This window comes from Hirundo rustica, chromosome 16, assembly GCF_015227805.2.
Source record: "Hirundo rustica isolate bHirRus1 chromosome 16, bHirRus1.pri.v3, whole genome shotgun sequence".
Taxonomy (NCBI): Eukaryota; Metazoa; Chordata; class Aves; order Passeriformes; family Hirundinidae; genus Hirundo; species Hirundo rustica.
In genome coordinates this window covers 6,969,551-6,987,892 of record NC_053465.1, presented here as the reverse complement: position 1 = coordinate 6,987,892, position 18,342 = coordinate 6,969,551, and the positions used below count along the sequence as shown (strand labels likewise).

The window sequence follows — 18,342 nt, the reverse complement described above, 5'->3', positions numbered from 1 at the left end:
AAAGTATGAAGGATGTGTCTGGAATTAAATAGTTAGGAGGTGACTGTGCTTGGTTTCATCAATATATCTCGAATTGTCTGGCACCAAGAACAGCGCCTGTTTCCTAAGACAGATGCAGAGTTTTACTTTACTACATCCATGTTTTAGAAGAGCCTGGGCTAGTGGACTGTGTCAAATCTCAGAGGAAAAGTGAGCAATGCTGCGTTTGCAGTCAGGTCGTTATCTCCAGAATCAGGAAGGTCAAGCTGCAAAAATAGAATTCCTGTTTGTGCGGGCAGCAGCGTCCTGAGGACACGTGGGAAAAGCATCAGGCATGGGCTGCTTGCCACTGCCACCACCCTGATGGCCCCGGCACTGTCCTGGCACTGTCCTCCCTGCCCTTACAGAACACTGTCCTGGGAATTAAAATTTACCCCCCTGCCTTCTCCTCAGTTTGTCTCCTTGTGCACCAAGTTCTGCTGAGCTCTGTGGAAAGTCTCCCACACTGGTTATTTTGATGGGATCACAAGATGTAGGACAGCCCAGGAGGATGCTGCTATTTCAATCTCCCCTCAGGGGCAGGGAGGACAGTGGCCAGTGACATTGGGCACCGCTTGTGGTCACAAAAGCCCTCCCCAAGTGGGGAAACCTTTCCCCAGCGGCGCAGCCAGGCACCCTCCCCCGCCTGTCCTTGTGGATTACAAACTTCCCTGTTTTCAGTTGCAGCTTTTTGGACATTTTTGTGTACATGGCTCCAGGGATGGGGCTGGGAGCGTTGGCCATGCAGGGTCTCGTGGTCTGGGGTCCCATCTCCCTGAGGAATACAGCCCTGATCCCTCCCACTCTGTCCAGCCCAGGCTGGATCCTTTCTCAGAAAAAGCTCGTGAAGGAAGCATTGGAGTTTTTAATAAAGAAGCTCGTGTGGTTTCTAGATCTGCATTTGTTGTATTTGTAACTGTTTTATATCTTTTTCGATCTTCCAGTGTAAAGACTTTGCACACCCTCCCAGCCACAGGGGGTGGCAGCAGGACTCTCATTCAAGCATTTATTACTTTGTCGCTCTGAGAATGGTGACAAACTGTCAATTTCTGCCTCTTTTATTCTGTGTGAACAAGTCACTGAGCTTTCAGAGGATGTGGGCCTATTTTGTTAAATCTTTAGGTCAATTTTCTGTTTAATGCTGTTTATTAGTATTCTCACAATACAAAAAGAGGCCTTGGAACTAAAACGACCCATTCCTGGAGAGAGATGGACGCATACGGTTTCATACCAACTTTATTTCTTTTTTTTTTTCCTTTATTTTTTTTTTTTTTTCATGATCACTTCTTTTGCACAACAACAACCTCAAGTTGACAATGAAATGCACGTGGCAGACCAAAGGGAACCGGACGAGGCTCTGTTAGGGATGGAAAGTCTTTCCATGACACTGTGCCTGCTCCCCACCCAGCAACAAGGGATGGTGTGGCCCCAGCTGTGGCAGGAGGAGCACATCCTGCCCAGAGGGCAGCCAGGGTGCTGAGCCCTGGGGTGCCAGCTCAGCCCTGTGCCCACACAGTCATCTTCCAACCCTCTCCTGCAGCCACGGGCCGGGGCGTTCCTCCCGGGGTGCACAGCTGCGTATCCCCACTCCATACTTTGGTACTTTCCATTTCAGAGCACTTTAGAGATGTGGAGGCATCGGCTCTCCCGCGGTCCCCGTGGGGAGGGAGCATCTGTGTTCCCTTGTCAACGGGTGTGGGAAACTGAGGCACGGGGGATGCCGGGGCAGGGCTGTCCCCTGCGTCCCTGCACCCCGGGGACCACGGAGCACCCACACGGGCCAGTGCCCCTCTGCTGCTTTGCTTAAAGACAACTGGCTACAAAGGTGGAGTTTATTGGTCTTACTATGTCATCTCGTCCCTAGCATGGAGAGTAAGAGTTCTCTAGCACCGTAAACAGCCGCTCCCTGACTCATTTCAAGTGGTATCAGAGTGTGTGTGCATATATCGTTTCCACGGACGTGTTTCTGTGCGCGCGTGCACAGCCGGGTGCACAGCCGCTGCGAGGAGGACAGGAACGCCATGGGAGGGATATAACCAACCCCGTGAGACAGGACTGCAGAGCCAGGGCCACAGAGGCAGGCTGGGCTAAGCTAAAGCAAGCAAGCTGAAGTTTACATTTGAAAGGGAGCAGCAATAGCGACCTACCCCCGAGGTAGGATGCATGCAACTCCTCAACTCCCACCGGCCCTGGAAGGTCAGCTCAAAGGGAACCCCTTGGGTTAGAGCAAGATTTTTTAATTATTCCAAAATAATAAGACAAGGAATAGGCTCAGTCCAGAAGCAGTGGGAGGGGCCGGCATCCTTGGAAATGCCTATTTACAGGCAGAGCTGAGCTCTGCTGTATGGAATAAGAAGGGCACGGAGCTGTAATTTGGGCTGAGGCTGATTGTCCTGGCTTTCCTACAGCTTCAGCTCCTCATTCTTGTCCAAATCAAAGGCTCTTCTCCAGGGGGACTCCTGGAAGGCCTATACCTGCACATAATGATGTCACCCTCCTGACTTTCCTCCCTCACACCGCTGCCACACTCAAGGTCTGAGCAGGGACACCGTGGGTGCCCTGAGGATGCTCCCCCTACAAGGCACATTCCCATGTCCATATGCTGCTGCAAAAATGGGTCCGAAAACTGTTGGCGCAGAACTCGATTCATAAACACCTTCGGGGTCAGTGGAGACCGCAAGCCCCACAATAAGGAAGGTGACCCCAAAAGCTGGGGGGGTTGCATGCTGTGTCCACATGCACAGTACATGGGAATGCTCCAGGAATGACATAGGCTGGGGCAGCAAGGATGTTAATGAGGGTACTTAATTAGTTCCCGTCTGAAGCATGAAGTATGCAGCTGCACGCAGCCAGTAGCATGAAAGGATATGGAAAGGCATGGAATAACCATGATCCTGGCCCCTGCCACGTGCTGCCGGTCGGGCACAGTGCTGCATGAGCTCCTGGCCGCCATGGGTTTTGGAGCAGTGGGTGGACACCCCTCATCCAGCCAACACCCTGCAGCCAAAGCAGTCACACATTTCCCTGATAGCGCCCAGTGACACTGGACAAGCTCCTGAACATCCCTGCTCCATCCATCTGCACCAGGCAAACATGGCTCTGGGACACGTAAAGCCTCTGGCCCCACAGGTGAGGCTGTTTCCTTGGCACAGCGTGTCTCGGCAGCAGCTCCCTGACATTACCAATGCACAGCTCTCCCTGCACGTCCCTGCTCCTCTGGTGCAGCAGCTTCTCCTGCAGTAACACATTTTCCAATCATATCCACCGTCCCTCACTGCACCAACCTGATGGAGGGGAGAAAAATTAGTTCTCCAGTGCTCACACCTGCATGAGCACCATCTGCCAGGCCATTCTGCACTTGCCACAGGGATTTTTGCCAGGAAAAGCTATTGCAGGAATAAGTCCCCCCTTCAGACCCATCTGGGCTTCAGGGAGGGGGAAGAGAGGGGCACAGGGCAGCACAAGGGACTGGGAGGGAAGATCCAGGCAGGAATCGAGCCAGGAGACTCAGGAGCTGTTTGAGAGGACGGCTCTGACCGGCACAACCTGACACAGCCCTCTTCCAGCACATGCTAGACCTGACAGATCCTCCAGCTTCTGTGGGGCTGCAGAGAACCACCAGGAACCTCCACACGGGGAGGTTTAGATCAGCACTAAATTATATGTACCAGAATTGAAGCATCACCTCTGTTCTTCCTCTCAGCCCTTCCTTCTCCTCCCAGCATGAGGAGCAGCCGTCCCCGCTCTCACCGCCCTGCCCGCAGGACTCGGCTGCCTCCAGCTCCCAATTCCACCATTTTCCAGCTGCTCTCTGGTCCAGCATCCCACTGGCACCCTGCCTTCACCTGGCCCCGCCTCTGACTCCTTCTGAGCCCCCAGGAGAGAGTGAAAATGGACATTTCTCTTGTTTTCAACTCTTGCTCATGAGTACAACATTTCTGATAATAATAATCATAATAATCATAGTACTAAAAACAGTATTTACAACAAGCTCCAGGTCAGAATTACACACCAAGCAAACACTCAGCACCACAGAGAGTAGGACAGGGTTAATATCTCGCAGATACCTTCTCAGATCCCACCAACGTGGGACACAGACATTTGACAGTTTCAACCATTTCTTACACACAAACATTTCATTTAAATTACTTTTTAAATTTTTTTTTTAAACTTTTTAAAATTTCTCGCCACTATATGGATGAGGTGATGCTGGCGGTGATGCCGCGCTCTACACAGATGCTTATCTAAGACAGCTGCTACTATAAACTGATCATTAGCTACTGTTAAGAAATTCAACCCTCAGTCTCTTTCTTCACCCTAAATCTAGTTTTCTTTTCTCACTGACAGCACAGGAGCTTTCTGACAGCCCTGTCCTCCCCCCAGCCCAGGAGGAGGGATTTGGGAGTAAGGTAGCCCTTCCTTTTAGGAGCGGAGTCCCCTGACACCAAGCCATGGCCATGGAGGGATCTCTCACTCCCACATCCAGCTGGGAATTCTGTGGAGATCAGAAATGAGCCCCAAGGATTTGGTCTCCAGCAATCTGCCCTGTGATGGCCCCAAAGAGCCACATCCATCCCTGGAAAGAGGGAAGGATTCTTCTGTTCGCTAAAAGGCTGTTTCACAACCATGGACCTTCTCTGTTGGATTTGCTTTCCTAACAAGGTGGAATCCTATAATGTGGGAGCACTGGGGAGCGCACAGAGGACGGAGGGTCTCTCCCAGGGCTCCCACGGAGCTGGGAATGCAATCACCACCCATGGCTCCCCCAGGAAGAGCAGCCAAATCCTCTCAGTCCCCACACAGCTGGGAGAAGGCGGCTCAGTGGCCAACCAGGGCATCAGGCAGTGCCCGCTGTGACAGGGACTTGCCGTGATGTGGCACCTGGCACCAAGCTTTGGGTGGAACCCCTCAGCTGCTTCCACACAGGTTGTCAAAAATCACCCAAAGATGAGGACTGTGGTCACTGCCTAGCTGGGCTGGCTCTGGGGGCAGCCAGAAGATGGGGTTCTGCACACTGCAACTCCTGAGCCACCCATCCCTGTCCTTCCTCTCTCCTACCGTGGGCAAACAGGGGGCTGCTCCCTATTTTACTGCACATACAGAAATTATCACTTACTTCCCATTTTTCTGAATCTGATATTTGGCTCAGAGCAAACACCAAGAGAAGGAAAAGCCCTGGATAAGAAATCTGTATCTCTGTGACACTGCTGGTTGAATTTATTAATATCTTCATTTGGGGTTGTTTTGTGTTTTTTTTACATCAGTTTAAGAAATTTTTTTTTTTTTTCTGCTTAAAAAAAGGACAAAACCCTCCAAAGGAGCTGTTTGATTGACTGATCAACCGGTTGATTCTCTATTTGATGTGAACTAGCTGCTATTCTGCTTAGAGGTCCCTATGATCTGTGAATCCCCGCAAGCACTGACGATTAGGGATGCAGAGAGAAGCGTGTAGCTGGGGGACGAACACCGGGGAGGGGGGATGGAGAACCGAATGTCGCATCTAGACAAACAAAATAAAACGTGTTGGTCGGTCGATTGGTTGGTTTGTTAACAGGAATCAGGTGCTAGATGTGTAGAAAAGCCCTTTATCCGGAGATCTCCTCCCGCTGTTCCTTGTTCCTGCGGACTTCGGCTGCGTGCAGTTCCTGCAAAGACGGGAGAAATGACACCGGGCTGACACGCCCCGCTCTTGTGATCAATATTTTCCTCCTGCACACAGGATTTGCATCAGACATGAAAAAAGACCAGTTTTCCATTCAAAACACTCCTAGGGCAGGGGGTTACACCTGCGAGGAGTGAAGGATCCCCTGTGGGAGCCTGGAGGTGATGAAACCTCCAGTGAACACACTCCTGGCTCCTCTCTCCTGCAAAACCCTTCAGCCATGCGGCCCTCGGTGGGCCTGATGCTGTGGCTTTGGACTTGCATTTATCACGATTATCCAGGCTGTGTTCTCTACTGACCTTGAAGGACACAACCCCCCTCCTCACGCTGCTCTGCAGCAGAGCTCCTCCTCAGCAACCACCACCAAGAAAACACTCTGTCCCTTGCACCCGTCACACTGGGACCAGACCCCGTTTTTCGGCCAGGGTCAGCCCCCCATCCCCAGCCCAGTCGCAGGGGTCACGCTCACCTTCTCGCGGAGCCGCTCCCTCAAGGCGGCGAGATGTGCCTCACGGATCTCCCTGCTCAGCTCCATCTTGTAGTTGAGCTTCTCCTCGGCCAGGCGGCTGAAGTTGTTGTTCTCCTCCAGTGCCTTGTGCAGCACCTCCCGCTCATGTTCCCGCTTCTCCGCCAGCTGCTTCAGCACCTGCGCCTCCTGGGTCTGCCGAGGGGTGGGGGTGAGGCCACCGGAGGGGCTGTTCCAGCCTTCATCTCCCCAGAGAGCCTTTCTGACTCCCTCCCCTGCTCAAACCACTCTGCCAACCCCCTCCACCCCATAACACAATCTTCTTGCCTTGGATGATACTTTTGACGCCTTTTTCCTGCTGTCAGAATCATCTGGGTTGGAAAAACCCTCTGAGATCATTGAGACCAACAGTTCCCCCAGCACTGGCCAGCCCACCACTAACCCATGTCCCCAAGTGCCACATCTACACGATGATGAGGATGATGATGGAGTTGAATTCCCTGCCTAAATCATGCTGCAGAACATCACTCCATGATTCCTATGTCTCACCTGACAATTTGCAGTGGAATAACAAATGTCAGAACGCTTCCCAGCTGTTTCAGATTACTCCTGCTGAGTTTTAGGGTTTGGTGCAATTAGTACCAGAAAAGTCACTGCTTCTACAGGGCATCTCCTTACCTTCCTCCTCTCTTCTGCAGCCTCCAGCCTCCTCTGCAGCTCCTCCAGGGACAGGTCCTTCTTCTTGGGAGGGGAGGAAAGGATTGGGCTCTCAGGAGATAAATCTGAAGGGGACTTCAGGATCACTTCGAAGCTCTGGCCTGATGCCCTCTTATCCAGCTGCTTCACCTCCATATCTTTGTGGGGGAAAAAAACCCAGTGACTCTGTGAACCTGCGCCACTCAGGAGAGTGACCTGAGGTCATTGAGCTCCTCATATGGGAATTAAGATTTTCCCATGTCCTGATCTGGGTGATTTTGTTTTATCTCCAAAATTTCTTGATTAGCGATCACCTTCATCCCCTTCATGCAAATGCAATTAATTTAAAGTCATGGCATAATTACAGAAAGGTCACATTGCTGTTAATACCTTGTGTGTCACCCCAGCATGAAGCACAGAGACTCTGACTCTGGCAAGCTCCCACATTGCCTGTGGCAGAATAATCCAAATGCTGCTGGAGCTGCTGGGGGAGCAGATTACCTACCTCCATACTGGTAGATGGTGTTGGGATGGGGCTGGGTGTGGAAACAGGAGCAGATGAGGGAGAGAAGAGACAGCTCCTTCATTTTCTCCTTGTAGGCTGAAAAATATGAGATAGCGATTAGAGAGATTCTAATGGCAACAGCCAATCTCTTTTTCCATTTCGAAATTAAGTAAATATCCCTTTTGCAGCTATCAGACACTGTGGAGGCTTTTCCATGCTGCCAGGAAATCCCATTTGCAGCTACCAGACTCTGTGGAGATGTTTCCATGCTGCCATAGCTTGCCCAAAGGTCCCCAAGGGGTGTCTGATCTAGAGCAGCCTAAATTAGCTGATCTAGATCTAGCATCTGCCAGGGTGGCAAATGTTATGGGAACACTCAGAGTAGGGACTTAACACATCTAGGGGTACAAGTTTCTGTGCAGGGTTTTCCCTCCAAAGGAGCTGGGAGGCTGCAGCCCATTTAGTTAAACATGTTGGGACAGCTGCCCCACCCTGTCTCCACTGGGAGTGGAATTTCCAGTCTGAGATAAGTGATGCCCACTGACATCTGGAAACATTGCTCAAGACACGGTGAGCTGGGGATATTTCACAATTCAGCATTTCTGAGGTGAGGGCGAAGAGGCAAGAGGAGGTCAGCAGTGTGGAGAACAAAGGGGCATTTGAGTGATGAAACTGTTCAGGGGCTCTGCTACCAGGGGAAGAGCTGGACCCCAATTTCACAGGGTACCTCCTGCCCTGCAGCAGCAGATCAGGGAGGATGTGAATGGATTCTGCCACCATTTTGACCCACACAGACAGAGGATGGCACAGTCTGTGACCACAGTAACTGTCCTTCTGTAAAGGACAGGAAACACACAATCCTTTTGAGCTCTGCTGCCGTGAGCCCTCTGGTTTGCCCATTGTTCCTGTGACTGGAGGAGGCACCACAGCATCTTCGGTGATCACAAGTGCTGCTCCAACACAGAATGCAGCAATCTGCTGCTGGGGCAATCTTCACCTGTACTTTTGGCGTTCAGCACCTTCAAGGCAGTGAACTGTTTGCACCCTCCTGACAAAGCGCCTCAGAATAGAAGGAGTTGAAATCAGTGAGGTACTCTGTCAGGCTGTCACGTCCTTTATCACACCAGTAACACCCTGACAGCATCACTCCTATGTGGCAGGTCAGCAGCTGGGGCTCAGCAATGTTTGCTGATGCCTCATGGGTCCTGTGAGGCTCTGTCCTGGTCTGGCTCCTTGGGTGACACCCAGGCACGTGGGGACAGTGTCCTCATGGCTGCGTGTCATGACAAACCTGCCCTGAGCCTCCTTGTGCTGCCCTTCCTCCTGCCTCTGCCACAGGCACAGGCATCCTGCTGCCCTGCCTTGCCTCTGCCTCTGGATTTCCCACATATCCTGGTGCTCTGGCCTTGGTTTGTCCCCTCTGCACTGAGCTCATTTCGTGCTCCAGCCAGAAGCAACTCTGCAACTCAGCTTCCAATGCCACCTTCAGAGCAAGACCCTCCCCTGAGCTGGGACAGGGAAATCCCCAGAACTTCATGATCTGAAGAGGCATTAGATGCAGAGCAATTCTGAAAAAAAGTAACACTGTGTGTATCACGTGCCCTCAGGAGCATCTTTCAGGTATTCTCCTCTGCCTTCCCACAGTTTTGAGAGGGAAAGCCTATGCCTGCTCCATGCTTGCACTTATTTTTCCTCCTAGGTACAGAACTCCACCTCAATTAACACTCTTCTTTTGCTAAACCACCATCCCTGAAGCTCAGCTCTTGATGAACACTTTTTTAGCTTGCTCCCCATTCTGATATGAACCTCCTGCCCAGTCCTGCTGCTAAATGTAAACCAAATTAGAATAGTTTACACCAGCATTGGCAGATGGACATCTTGATTTTGTTCTTAATGAAAAAAACCTCTGGAGAGCCTCTGAGAGGCCCAAAGCCATGGCATGGTGCAGGAAGCTAATGCATCTCCTAATGTGCTGCCAAGAGCCCTGAGGAGGATCCCTGGGAATAGATGAGAGGCATTATCATTTATTATCATTTAGACATTATCATTTAATACAAACAAACCAGTCAACAAAGTCGTTGCTCCACCATTACGTCTGGTCCTGGGTGAAACCAAGGCATGAGGCAGATGTGCCACACCCCTGACCTCCTCATTTAATTCAATTTAATCGTCTGACAGCCCTCGTTACAGAGCGCGGTGCTTTGTATTTCATGACTTGGCGTTCAGCACGGGCACCGTGCGCAGATGATCCCGTGCCGCATTCCTCGCCTTTCGCGAGGCTCTCCGCGGTGATCCCACAGCTGCCTCCATTCCGTCGGGATTCTCCCCTGTCCCGCCTTCCCTCCTGTACGGCGAACTGACCGTCCCTCTCCGTCAATTAAAATGAAGAGGAGCGAGAGGACAAAAGGCCCTGGGCTGCGGTGAGCGCTGGGAGCGCTCTGCGTCCTTCCCCCGCCCCGGAGCCTGCAGCTGCAGCCCGGCGCCAGCCGCAATTAGCGGCACACGGGGCCGGGAGCGCGGCTGGAGCTGCGCTCGGGGCCCGGCGGGGGATGCTCCCGGGGGGCTCCCGCTGCCGGACGCTGCTCTGCGGCGGAACGAGCCCCCCGGGAGCCGCCGGGCTGCGCTGCCCGCCCAGAGCTGTCCCTTCAGGACCGGCACCCCGCCGGACCCCGGCCGGAGCTGTCCCTTCAGCACCTCCCGGGGGCCGGGCACGAACAGGGGCAAGGACTGGCTCCTGAAGAAACTATAGAATCAAAGGAGCGCAGAATAGTCACAGGTTTGTTTGTATTGGAAAAGCTCTGCAAGGTCATCAGGTCCAAGCGTTCCCCTAGCACAGCCAAGCCCACCACTAAACCACGGCCCCAGGTGTCCATCTGCGTGGCTTTTAAATCCATCCAGGGGTGGTGAGTCCACCTGCTTCCTGGGCAGCCTGTGCCAGGACTTGACGGCTGCTTCAGCGAAAACATTTACTAAAGTCCAATCTAAACCTCCCCTGCCACAGCTTGAGCCATGTCCTCTTGTCCTGTCACTTGTTAATTGGGAGAGGAGGCCGAGCCCCACCTGGCTGCATCTCCTCTCAGGGACTTGTGACAGTGAGAAGGTTCCCCCTGAGCCTCCTTTCCTCCAGGCTGAGCCCCACCCCAGCTCCCTCGGATACTGCTGGTGCGCCAGCCCCTTCCCCAGCTCTGTTCCCTTCTCTGAACACAGTCCAACCCCTCAATGTCATTCATGTCCTGAGGAGCCCCTGATCCATGCCCTGAGAACTACACGGATCCCTGAAACCCCTGCACCTGCGCTCCAGAGCCAGCGGTTACACCTGTGGCACTCAGAAGCATCACAGTGATGGCCTTGTGCTCATGACATATTCCGTGACAAATAATTGTTTTATCAGGCTAAGACGAGAAAAGCCATCCTGTGAGGAGAGGTACATCCTCTGATCCAGTAACTAAAAGAACAACCATAACCTCTGGGTTGCTATTTAGGAACTGGTGTCTGTGAAGATCAAACCTGAGATCTCCCAAAGCAAGACTTTGGCTCAGTCACAGCTGCTTAAAATTCAGGGGTAAAAGATTGCCAACCTCAACACTAGAATTTGTTCCAGAAGTATCTGCACTCCCATTTGCAGTAGATTTAAGGGTTTGAGGACACACTTTTGCCAGTGGAGAAAACCCTTTAACTAGGAAAAGACATGTGGCTGGCCAGGATATGACATGGCCAAGGAGCTCCTGCCCAGAAAGGATGGATCTAGTGCACAAATGTACATATTTTAAGAACAATTAGACAGGGAATGCTGAACTTTTCACTTGAGCATCTATTAGCATTTTAAATTCTATTAGCTTAGTAAAAATAAATTCAGCTTGCACTGAGCAAATATTTCATTTCTGTATAAATTAATCTGACTCAGGTCCCCAGGGACTTGATACCAAAGCATTGCTTCAGTCTCAGAGGTGCAGCTAGAACTCTGCCCAGCTGGTGGGCAGAGCATTAGGACAGGCTGCTCACTCAGGTACGAATTACTGACATTTTACTTCTCTTTTAAGGCAAACATTGCAATAGAAGGATCAGCAGCAAATTCATTCACTCTGGTACGGTCTCCATTGCTGTGTCATAACATTTCACTGCTGTCATGTCAGAACAGGGGCGAAACATTGCAAATAACTAAGTTGTGTAGACCAAAAAATGAATGAACTGCAGAAGTTAGAGGAAATATATTGGTATCCCATCCTGTAAAGCGGAGTGAACTCACATTCTGCTGGCTTTAGAGGAATTTGAGCAGTGATTAGGCTACAATCCATAAAGGTGCAGTCAGTTCATCAACCTTTCTGAACATTTATGCCCTGCAATCAGCACAGGCTGGTTCTGGTTTTGTTGTATTCCACCCCATGCCCCATGAGCCAATCAATCTTTATTAAAATTTTTTCACCTTACTTTTCTCTGCCTATTACTATTAGAGTACAATAGAATATATTGCCTGGGAAAAATCACTTTCTCCTTGTTGCAAAGAGAAGAAGGGAGATGTCCTGAGCCTTCAGCAAGGCACCAGGAGGCTCAGGGTGCTCCCAGCTCTCTCTATTGACTCCTTTCCTGTGCTCCCTCTCGTGCTGTAGGGAATATCCTGCATTTCCATTTCCCCAGTGCTTTGCACAAGTGCTGTGCACACCATCGATCCATGTAAAGTGTTTATCTCCAAGTCAACCCCTGGAGACATTATCCAGCTGCTCCCCAAGTGCTGGTGGTGCCAGAGGCGGAGGAACAGCTGGGAATGGTGTGGCGCAGGAGCAATGGGATTCATTTTCCTGCTCATGATGTGCCTGGATGGAGGGGCTTGAAACCTATTATTCATTAAAAAGTTTTGTTCTCTGATTCCTAAATACATAAAGCTAAACTGCAGCCAGGTTTTGGGGGGGTATTTAATGACATCCAGCAAAAGAGAGCGAGGCCATTTCGGCACAACACTGACATGAGTCACAGTGAACCAGAGGCAGAGCAAGGCTAATTCATGTGAAATTTAAATGAATGAGACTGGATGTGCTCTGTCTGATAGCAAGGTCAGAGGAAGGTTATTACAAGAAAATAATTTGGTTTGTGAAGATAACTTTGGAGAAGTAAGAATTGCTTCCATAATGAATATTATCTCATGGAAAAAAAAGAGAACAGGCCAATTATAAATGCAAAGCTTAAACAGAAGGTACAGAAGATGGAGAGACAGAGAACAGAGACCTCCAGCACTGACTGCAATGCCACACACACAACAAAAGCAACCAGAGTCCTCAACAAGCCTTGAGAGTACAGCAGGCTCTAGATGTTCTCCCCTGCTATGAACCCCATCATAGAAATATTGGCCAGACCTCCAGTCTAATGCACTTCCACCTTCTTGCTCCCCAGCTTCCACAAACAACTCAGCAGCAGATCTTACAGAACCAGAAAACACTAGTGGGTTTTTGGTTTGGTTTTTTTGTTTGGTTGGTTGATTGTGGTTTTTGAGGGGTTTGGGGTTTTTGTCAGCTCAGTGGTTGTAGCCCACACTGATGGCATAGGGACACCCCGAGATCCAGGCACAGAAGTTACCATGGGCTCATGTGGAATCACCCCTGAGAACAGGCAGATGTGAGGTTTACTCTGCCTTCTGTCAGACATCTGCTGAACTATTGCCCAGGCATGGCTTCCAATCACCCACCTCCTTCCCCCCAGGTTTTATTGGCAGCTCATGAATGTCACAACAAGCTGTGCTGTGCACAGCCAACGCATCCGCAGAGCCCTTGAGCTGTAGCACTGGAACATGTGGGTTGCTCCCAGGAAAATGCCCAGGGAAATCTCCTCTTTTTTGGGCTCAGGAACAGAGGAGGGTCCAAGCTCTGCAGCAGAGCCCTGGCTGAGGGGTTACTGTTGGAAGGAGAGAAGTGTGGGCTGTGTTGCTTGATAAAGCAGAGGAAGGAACCAAATGGAAGCAGCTGATGGAGTGTTTGTGGATTTGGGGCAAGCTGAGGTTTCACAGCCAGGTTTGGGTGAGACAAAGAGCTATGAAGGAGCTGTGGAGCTGATGAGGCAGCAATTCATGAGACAGTCAAAGACAGAGCCCAGGGCCATGATGTGTCAGGTACAGACGTGCTGTGTGACCACAGACAGACATTTGGTCTCTTTGGATCTGGGTTTCCTTTCTGTTAACTGAGGATTATTGTATTTCCCCGTTATATAGTGTACTATTTGTATAAACAAATTCAGGGGGGATAAGATTATCCAGCAGGGCAATAATTATATAGAGGTACCTTGAAAGAATAAAAGGATTATTTGGAAATATGCTGAGCAGCTCTTCACCATTTGGGAGGTGCCAAAATGCCACAGCACGTTCACATGTTCTTTGGTTGCTCTCTGGCTCTTTTGTATTTTCTAAATCACAGCACATTGGTTTAACTCCCCTCTGGAGGGGAGACTTTAATTTTTAAAGCATAACTCACATCTGGAGGATTAAAGCCCCTGTCAGTAGGACATGGGAGGGATTAGCCAGGCATGCTGTTTCCAGTTAATTTAGGGGTATAGAACCTTGAGTGAGCTTCAGGTCCCTCCAAGGATTGACATGAAGATCCATCAGCCTTTTTCACCCCTCTGCTGCCCACGCTGCTGTCACAATGGGCTTATCTGCAGCCTTCTGGGTGCCACATCAGACCAGTAAATCCCAGCTTTTACTCAAAAGAAGGAAAATGTGTTCATCTGATAAAACAGTGCCTTCTCCAGATCTGAACCAACAGTGACAGATTCCAAGAAAGGGCTCATTTGAGGTATCTGAAGCATCTTCCCAGAGTCTACATGGTGCCATTAAACACGATATATATTTTAGAAAGAACTAGTATTTGCTAATTATTTAGATACCTTGTTTGGATACACTGGTGGGAAAACAAAATATGCCTACAATAACAGGCTCTTTTGGCATGTAAAACTGAATTCCTACTGAAAGAACCATAATTTTTTAAGGCCACATAGACTTCTTCAAGAGCCAAAGAAAAAGACAATAGTCATTTTTTGAGAACACAGAGAGATGCAGAGCTTGATAGAAAGGACTCTGACTCTCCAGCGTGGGCAGTAGAAATGTCAGGACAGGGCAACAGCACACGGTGTCCTTCAATGCCACCCAGAACAGGGATCAGGGGATAACCCAGAGCTGCATGAAGTCCCTCAGCTCTCACATTTCAGTGCCGGACGGGGAAACCTTGGCATCTGCCAAGGCCCGTTTACCGTGCCCAGCCACGAGGCCAGGAACGACAGCCCGGTGTTTCCTCCTGGCTCCACCTTCTCCGACACGCCAGCGCCGGTGGGGATGTCACCTTCTGCATCATTTCATAATCTCACCTCTCCTCGTTCAAGCCAGGTGCTCCCAGCTGCGGGGGCAGTTCCGTAGCCCTGCAGAGCCCCACCGAAGCCCCCGGTCCACCGGAGCCCCAAGCCCTGTGCGGACGCTGCGGGGAGGGACGCGAGGGCTGTGCCCCGGCAGCGGGGCCGGCGCCGCAGCTGAGCCGGCACTGAGCATGTGCCGCCCGCCCCAGCGCCGAAAACAACCCCCGGGGGCCACGAGAAAACGCCCGAGGTGACCAGCGAGCAAAGACACAGGGCGGCCAGGCTCGGGGGAGCGAGCTCTGCTTCTTTTCATCCCGAGGATTTGGTTGTTTGTTCAAACAAACCAAGGAAATCTTCCCCGAGGGGGGATAAGCCCCCGGGCGTCAGCCGCAGACGGCTGCAGCTGCCCCCCCCCTCAGCACGGATCGGCTCTGGCTGGGAATAAAGAAGGAAATAATGAAGAAAGCGAACAAGACTCATTCCTTAATTGAAGGATTCCTAATTCTTTCCAGGCTGCCCTCCGTTGCTGCTGTACGAGCTGATAGGGAGCTGCTCCTGCAAAGGCAGCTGGGCGAGGCTCAGCCCCGACCCTCCCTTGGCACACAGCGCCTATTCTCTTCCCTCCTGCCACAGCACTGCTTCCCGTGACTTCCTACTCCTTGAAATTGCTTCTCTGCTCGACCTGAGTCACAAGGAAGCCCCATTTCACGCTTCTTCATGATCTTAAGTCTCTTTGACAGTAAAACCGCATCCTTGGGAGGACGAAATGTGCTATGGGCATGCAGTGGGCTGGAAGGGCACGAATGCACCAACTGGAAATCGCACGTTCTGCCTACGTGTGTTTCATCCACCACTCATCCACCCCAAGTTTGATGCAACCTTGGTTTAGAGGGCTGGCGAGTCTGAGCCTTCCCTCCCACCCCCGCTCTGCAAACGAGGTGCAGCCCTGCTCGGTGGGGAAGGCAGGAGATGGGTGGCACCTCCCACGAGGGCACTGCTGCAGACATTCATCGAGACAGGGATACTCGCAGGAATATATACAATAGCTGGAGGTTTTCTATCATAAACACGTTTTTACAATGCCGCTTTATGTCTTTAATTGCATGCAAAGCCCCCTCAGGATCAGCTGCGTCCTTGTATTCCCCCCACATACACACCCCTCCATCTCTCTGTCCTTCTTCCCCCTGCATCTACTGGCCTTTTAAAAGGAGCAAGGAAGAGAAAATGCACGGCAGGAAACCTCTGCAAAGGGCAGTGAAAGAAGCAAGAATTGTTGCCTGGTCTCCTGCGGGCTGGTTCCCTGCCTGGAAGGCAAAAAGCTCTGCTCTTCCTTTTTGTCTGTCGCTCCTGCTCAGCTCTCCAGGATCTCGCTTCCCCCTCCCAAGCCCCTCTTTGTGGGCTGCAGAATTCAGAGTCACTCCAAGAAAAAAATCGGTTTTCTAAAAGAAAAAGACCCTCTAAACCCACCCACTGTAAATTGTACCATTTCAAGCTTTTCTTCTCCTTCACCCACGCTCCCGGTTTCGGCAGCTTGAATCCCTCCTTCCCAGTCAAAGGGGGCAAGAGGGGTCTTTAGGGAGCTGGACTGAAGCAGCACAGCATCCTCGGGCTGCCATCCTGAAGCCAAACCCGAGCAGGCTCCCGGGCAGCCGCGCTGATTCCCGGCACTGCTGCAGGAGGGAGGAAGGGCTTCCCTTGCAGCATCTCATTTCACCCAACGCCATCAGAGGACCGCTCCCCTGTAGCATCTTCGAACCAAGAAACGCGAGCTGTGCGAGAAATCTGGGGCTGGGAAGCCAGGAGAAAGCACAAAACCCCAGCCAGGTTCTTCTGGTTGGCTTTGGGGGATTTTTTTAGGGCATTACTGACTCTTGCCCATGTCTTGCTCTTCATTACCCGTTTAGGCAATACATGATCTTCACAAAACAAAACGTTATTTCCGATTTCCTTACATGCAGCTGCACCGCGTGCAATTTTTCTTAGTGGGGAAAAAAAAAAAAAAAAAAAAAAAAAGCTCTACGACGTTACAAAAATAACATTTAATTGGCAAGTAGCAGCATCTTCTAATGGCACAATGAAACGGCAGCGATACTTTAAACTGGCAAGTTTATCACACGTGTATTCATATTAAAATAAAAAGCCCACCTGCTATCTTGCATCAGAGGGGTGTGTGTATGGGGGAGGAAGGGGAACAATGCTGCCATACCAGCTGCCTCCTCGGCATAGAACTCCCCCGAAACCCACGGGGAGAAAAAAAAAAAAAGGAAAAAAAAAAAAAAAAAAAAAAAAAGAAAAACCAACCAACCCAACACAAACCTTCAGAATAAATGATTAAATTAAAAAAAAAAAACTGTCTAAAACTTGATGTTTTTAGAAGCTCGTTGATGTCAAGCCCCCGAGAAGCCGCCTGTCCTACCTGAGACGGTGCTGGCCATGCTGCGGCGGGAGCGGAGCGGTGCTGCAGGAGCAGGAGGGAGCGCAGGAGCTGCGGAGGTGCTGCAATGCTGCGGGGAGGGAGGACTGACTCAGCTGGAGGGGGCTGCAGCCATCCGCGGCGGGGAGAGGCTGGAGCGCCCAGAGAAAGGCGAGGGGTGGAAAGAAAAAGAAGGGTCACTAGTTCAGAATATTAATGAGCGGATCAGGCCTCCTTTCCTGGGTGGCTTTGACGGCAGATCCCTCCCAGGCAAGCCTGCCTGCCAGGAACACAGCCCCACGGCGGGGGGGGCGAGACACACCCAGCCGGGCGCTGGCAAAAGAGGATTTTTTTCCTCCTCTTCCTCCCTTTCTTGTCTGCTCGAGATGGGCTAAACTGCTTTTTCTCTTGCTGAAAGCAGAGTTAGGCAAGAAAATTTATTTTTTAATTTTATTTTATTTCTTTTAACCCACCTATTCCAAGGCAGCCTCACCTGCAGGGCCAGGTCGGGGGTCTGGCTTGCTTGGGCTGAGGTATGAAACCCAACCCCCAAACCTTGCAGCAAAGAGCAAAGGGAGGAGGGATCCCAGCAGGTTTTTAGGCATGAGATTAGTTCCTTTTTTTTTTTTTTTCTTTTTTGCACCAGCACTGAGGCACTAAAAGGAGCTGCAGTTTGGGGAGGAAACTGCTGTAAAAGTCGATGAGAAAGAGAAGAATGGAGCCTTTCGATTTCAGTAAGAATTCTCTGGGTTTCACCCCCCACCTTAGGCATCAGAACCTCTTTTCTTATGATTTTCTGTCTGTTTTCTGTATTTTCTATAATTTCCATTTGCGGCTATTGCCAGGGGCCAACGCTTGTGTGCTTTCAGGGCACCACACACACTTGGGAGCAAGGAATCCTCCCAAACCCACACATCTCCTGGCACGCTGCAATGCAGACACTCCCAAACAATTCCAGCTGCTGCAGAGAGAACCACAGGTTGTTGGAATACCTGCCAGTGCTCTGGCTTGCTCAGGGGCAGAAGCCAAAAACACTGCCTACTAAATTCAGTTAGAAAGACAGAGATTTTTATTATTTCCTAATTTTTCCTCCAGTCTCCCAGTGTCCTATTCTAACACTGTTGTGGAAGAAAATAAAAATAGAGAAAATGTCTAACTCAGAATAAAATGAACAGTATCCACACACTTTCAATGTGTTTGCCACAGGAAGGTTTTTTTAAATGACCTTTAACTGCTGCCTGTTCTGTCCAAGG

The 18,342-nt window shown here is 50.8% G+C and overlaps 1 protein-coding gene across 2 annotated transcripts; it reads right to left on the bottom strand.

Moving 5' to 3' along the window:
* Positions 1 to 1,236: 1,236 nt before the first annotated feature.
* On the bottom strand, positions 1,237 to 17,391 carry STMN3 (stathmin 3). 2 transcript variants are annotated; one of them, XM_040080027.2, is made up of 5 exons: positions 17,093 to 17,391; positions 7,348 to 7,443; positions 6,825 to 7,000; positions 6,150 to 6,341; positions 1,237 to 5,663 (listed from the first exon to the last, which is right to left on the bottom strand). In XM_040080027.2, exons 1-5 carry the CDS (start codon positions 17,109 to 17,111, stop codon positions 5,604 to 5,606), a joined length of 543 nt encoding a protein of 180 aa, XP_039935961.1. In that variant the 5' UTR covers positions 17,112 to 17,391; the 3' UTR covers positions 1,237 to 5,603. The 2 variants fall into 2 exon arrangements, with proteins under 2 accessions (XP_039935961.1, XP_058278717.1); XM_058422734.1 differs by lacking the exon at positions 17,093 to 17,391 and adding an exon at positions 16,160 to 16,181.
* Positions 17,392 to 18,342: the final 951 nt, after the last annotated feature.